The sequence below is a fragment of the Penaeus monodon genome, chromosome 35, assembly GCF_015228065.2.
Source record: "Penaeus monodon isolate SGIC_2016 chromosome 35, NSTDA_Pmon_1, whole genome shotgun sequence".
NCBI lineage: Eukaryota > Metazoa > Arthropoda > Malacostraca > Decapoda > Penaeidae > Penaeus > Penaeus monodon.
This window is the reverse complement of record NC_051420.1, coordinates 35,125,792-35,130,791: the sequence shown is the minus strand read 5'-3', so window position 1 is coordinate 35,130,791 and position 5,000 is coordinate 35,125,792. Positions and strand designations below refer to the sequence as shown.

Below are 5,000 nucleotides of genomic sequence, written 5' to 3'. Positions count from 1 at the left end.
AGAATGATGCAACAGGGAAACATTTATGTGACCTCTGTGGTAAGAGATACCCTTTTATGAGTAAGCTTTTGCGTCATATGAGGGTACATACAAATGAGAAACCTTACAACAATGAAGTATGCAAGCAAATATTCTCTAATCAAAATGGTTTCTTAAAATACATGGACACATATACCAAATATGGACATTTCACATGTGAAGTATGTAATAAGTCATTCTCCTTAAAAGATGATATAATGATGCACATGAAAATACACAGAAAGGAGAAACCTTATGTATGTGAGATATGCAGTAAAGTAATATCTGGAAAAAGTGGACTAGAGAAACACATGAGAGTACACACAAAGGAGAAACCTTACAGCTGTGAGGTTTGCAGCAAGGCATTCTCTCAGAAACCCCATCTAGAATCCCATAAGAGTACTCATCTAAAAGTTAAACCTTTCAACTGTGAGTTATGCAAAAAGCCATTCTCCTGTAAAAGTAGTATAAGGAAGCACATGAGATTACATTCAAATAAGAAACCTTTTAGTTGTAAAGTTTGTAGGAAGGCATTCACAGTGAACTATCATCTAGTGGACCACATGCATGTACATTCAGAGGAGAAACCTTTTTCTTGTGATGAATGTAAAAAGGCATTTGCTAGGAAAGATGATTTAGCAAGACACATGAGAATACATACACATGGGAAGCCTTATACTTGCAGTGTATGTAGTAAATCATTCTCACGGAAACATAGTCTAGGGGTGCACATGAGGGTACATACGAAGGAAAAACCTTACAGTTGTGCCACATGTAATAGAGCTTTCTCAGAGAAACGTAAGCTAGTGAAGCACATGAAAGTACATGCAAAAGAAAGAACCTTACAATTGTGAAATATCTTAACAGAATTTTTGTGTTTTAACCATCATGTGGTGAATTTTAGAAAATCTCATAAATACATAAAGCCATTTATTAATGAAAGAGGTGTAATGGAGCATTTTCACAGAAAATAGCACTAGTGGTGCATATGATCTTACATTTCAATCCTTTGAAGGAGGTGCATTGAGATACTTATATTACAGTGACAGAAGGCATGTATTTTGGTATCACCTACATCAGAATGTAGTCATGTCCTCTTTTTTTCTGTAAACACATGCTGTGGAACATGGGTTCTTTGTTCTTTCAATTAACCACAAGGAAAGTTGTAAAATACTGTATATGGAGAGTAAAGTAAATGGAATGTTATATATTTTAATGACAAACCTTTGTTGATAAATCCATGATGAAGATGATTATGACTTTTGATAACCTTTTTATAATATTATTAGTAATAGATCTCTTGTGATAACATGTTATTGACTTCACTTTTTTTTTATTTTTTTTATTTTTATTTTATTTTTTTTTTGTCATCATATATGTTTTTCTGTAAATTTATATAAACATTTACAGTAATCCTACTACACTTGGAAAGTTTTGGAAAAGTGATATTTACCTAACAGGCCCTGGGAGCCACCTCTCTAGCTTGACTACTGAACCATAATTGGCATATGGAGGCCCTGCCTGGAATTGTTAATGGGTAACATATGTTTTCCTCTTAATTAACAGCTGCCAATTTGGATTGGTACTTCTTGAAAGTGTATTGCTAGAAAGAACTACAAGCTCAGTCTGGCCAGCATACATCTGATGAATTTTAATTGCTGATTATGACATTATCTTTCACATATTTAAGATTTTAACCCAATGCTGCCAGGTTCATGGAGTGTCTTTCATAGTAATATTTGTGAGTTATCTTTGCATGCAAATGACTCCACAAGTGCTCAGCTACCAAAGAGTCAATGAGTATACCTATGTGATCTCACCCTTTCCTTAGGTTTTTGAGAAAAAAATCTAATGCTATTGCAATTAACACTGATATCATTATTGGAATTATGATTGTTATAATGCTATTAACTGAAATGAAAAGAATTAATAAGTGAAATAGGTATGATTAGTAATTGACTCATTGGTGGTTAAGCACATGTGGAGCCATTTATATGTAAACACATTCAACTAACTAAAAACACAGTGGACGCATATGTGCACATGCATCCCTGGTTTGCATTGGGTTAATAACCAATGAATGACAGAGTGAATGTGCCATACAAGTACCATAGTGTATACCATGTCGCTATGAAATGATTAATTCTCTCTTACCTTTTTGTACAATTGTAATAAACTGATACTATTTTTTAAAATGCTATCACATTTTTATCTACATTATTTCTTACTTTTGCATTGCTATCCTTTCTGTTATGACTTTTCTCTCTTCCACAGCCATGATTGTAATTAGTGAGTGACCGACTTCCATCATGGATGACTTAGGTTTGGATACAAAAATATATAATGCAGTGGAATTCATTGCTGTTAAGGAAGAAGACACAAAAGATATTGGTAAGCAGGAATTGCAGAAAGTAAAAGAAGAAGTTATTGATGGTAGAGATGAAGAAAATGCTATTTATATAAAAAATGAAGATGAAAGTCCAGTGTCCAAAGAAGTCAGAAGTCTAAGTGAGGAAGCATTTGAGAATGAGGACTGTGATGAAGAGAATACTATCTATATAAAGACTGAATATAAATGTCTAGAATTGGAAGAAGTTGAAAGTCTTGAAGAAGGAGCAGTTGAGACTGACTCAATAGAAACTGTTGGTCATTTTGATGAAGGGAATGCTATTTTTATAAAGGAAGGAGAGGGAGATGCAAAAGATGAAAATCCAGTGTCTGAAAAATTAAAAAGTCTTGATGAAGAAGCACCTGAAAGTTGCTTAGATGCTTTTATGTATGATGAAGATCCCTTGTCATCGGAATCACTTGTGGCAGAGGATCATGTGAATACGTGTTCCTCTGATGGTGGGCCGCTTGTAAGATCACTTAAGAATGATGCAAAAGGGAAACATTTATGTGACCTCTGTGGTAAGAGGTTCCCTTTTATGAGTAAGCTTTTGCGTCATATGAGGGTACATAAAAATGAGAAACCTTACAACAGTGAATTACACAAGCAAGTATTCTCTAATCAAAATAGTGTCTTGAAATACACGGACACACATACCAATGATGGGCATTTCACTTGTGAAGTATGTAATAAGTCATTCACCTTAAAAGATGATATAGTGATGCACATGAGAATACACAGAAAAATGAAACCTTACAAATGTGAGGTATGCAATAAAGTATTATCTGGAAAAAGTGGTCTAGAGAAGCACATGAGAGTACACACAAAAGAGAAACCTTATAGTTGTGAGATTTGCAGCAAGGCTTTCTCTCAGAAACCCCATGTAGAATCCCACATGCGTACTCATCTACGTCTTAAACCTTTCAACTGTGAGGTATGCAAAAAGCCGTTCTCCTGTAAAAGTAGTCTAACTAAGCACATGAGATTACATACAAAGGAGAAACCTTTTAGTTGCAAAGTTTGTAGGAAGGTATTCAAAGTGTACTTTCATCTTCTTGACCACATGCATATACATACAGAGAAAAAACCTTTTTCTTGTGATCTATGTACAAAGGCATTTGCTAGGAAAGATGATTTAGCAAGACACATAAGAATACATACACATGGGAAGCCTTATACTTGCAGTGTATGTAGTAAATCATTCTTATGGAAACACAATCTAGTGGTGCACATGAGGGTACATACAAAGGAAAAACCTTACAGTTGTGCCACATGTAGTAGAGCTTTTTCAGAGAAATGTAAGCTGGTGAGGCACATGAGAGTACATGCAAAAGAAAGAGCCATATAATTGAACTTTGTCTTTTAACCACTCTGTGGTGAACCTCAAAATCACACAAATATATAAAGCCATTTATTAATGAAAGAGGTGTAATGGAGCATTTTCACAGAAAATAGCACTAGTGGTGCATATGACTTTACATTTCAGTCCTTTGAAGGAGGTCCATTGGAATACGTATATTGCAGTGACAGAAGGTATGTATTTTGGTATCAGCTACATCAGAATGTAGCCATGTCCTCTTTTCCTTCTGTAAACACATGCTGTGGAACATAGGTTCTTTGTTCTTTAAATCAACTGCATGCAAGCTGTAAAGTACTCGGTATTAATAGAAATGTAAAGAGCATATTTGAACAGCTTTAGAATTTAATCGTAAGACCATAAGAACATAATTATGGCTTTTGATAGCCTTTTTATTATATTTTTAGTAATAATTCTATTGTGACATGTTACAGATTGCACATATTGCTTTTATTATTATTATTATTATTACTATATTTATATCTTTATACTATTAAGTATATGTAAATATCCACATGAATCCTTCTACTCAAGGAAAGTTTTAGAAAAGTGTGTGTTGTTGGGACCACCCCCTCTAGCCTGACTGCTGAGCTTTAATTGGCATTTGGAATATGTGCCATGAATTGTTAATAGGTTAACAATGTATTTTCCACTTAGTTAACCCTTACCCTATATATTTTGCTGCAGAGTACACAGATCAACCATATCTAGTATATGGCTTCTCCCATTCATACTACTCCCTTGTCAAATTGATTTATGCTTATGAAAATACTCCATATATGCCAGACATCTCTTGTGACTACTGTAAAAGTATTATTGGATTTCTATAATAAATACATATGTTCACAGGTCCAGTTTCATTTGAGTGCTCTGCTATGGGGTCCCTAGGTAAATGTAACAGGATAAGGAAGATCTTTCGATGTTGCTCTTAAGCTTGGCTCTACTTGCATTTGTATTCCTGAGAAGGAGAGCGAAGGAGTGTAGGAGGGGGTGCACTGGTGCAGCAAGAGACGTTCGAGCCACTCGTTTGTATTGATTGTGGTCTGTTGCTTTATGAGTAGAACATATTTACATTTTTGTTTTTGATTATATTTGCTTTGTATGTTTAAGAGATAAAATTCCACCCACAATGCAGCAGGAAGCAAACCCAAATGATATTTGTGCTAGAAAATGAGTCTCCTTATTCCTTCCCACAACTCGCTCTCAACATATTTGTTTGTTTACTTGCGTAACTGC

The 5,000-nt window shown here is 34.7% G+C and overlaps 2 protein-coding genes across 2 annotated transcripts in view; one reads left to right on the top strand and one right to left on the bottom strand.

The window, feature by feature from the left end:
* Positions 1 to 4,612, top strand: part of LOC119595308 (zinc finger protein 271-like) — a 5,212-nt gene extending 600 nt beyond the window's left edge. Inside the window, exons 1-3 of the mRNA XM_037944464.1 lie at positions 1 to 869; positions 1,730 to 1,828; positions 2,319 to 4,612. The exon at positions 1 to 869 is cut by the window's left edge and continues 600 nt beyond it. Coding sequence (XP_037800392.1) covers positions 1 to 869; positions 1,730 to 1,828; positions 2,319 to 3,755 — 2,405 coding nt within the window. The 3' untranslated portion in view covers positions 3,756 to 4,612. The remainder of the gene's footprint in view (positions 870 to 1,729; positions 1,829 to 2,318) is intronic.
* LOC119595169 (oocyte zinc finger protein XlCOF19-like) overlaps positions 1 to 5,000 on the bottom strand; it is a 50,003-nt gene that overhangs the window by 19,896 nt on the left and 25,107 nt on the right. The gene's annotated exons all lie outside the window — the stretch shown is intronic.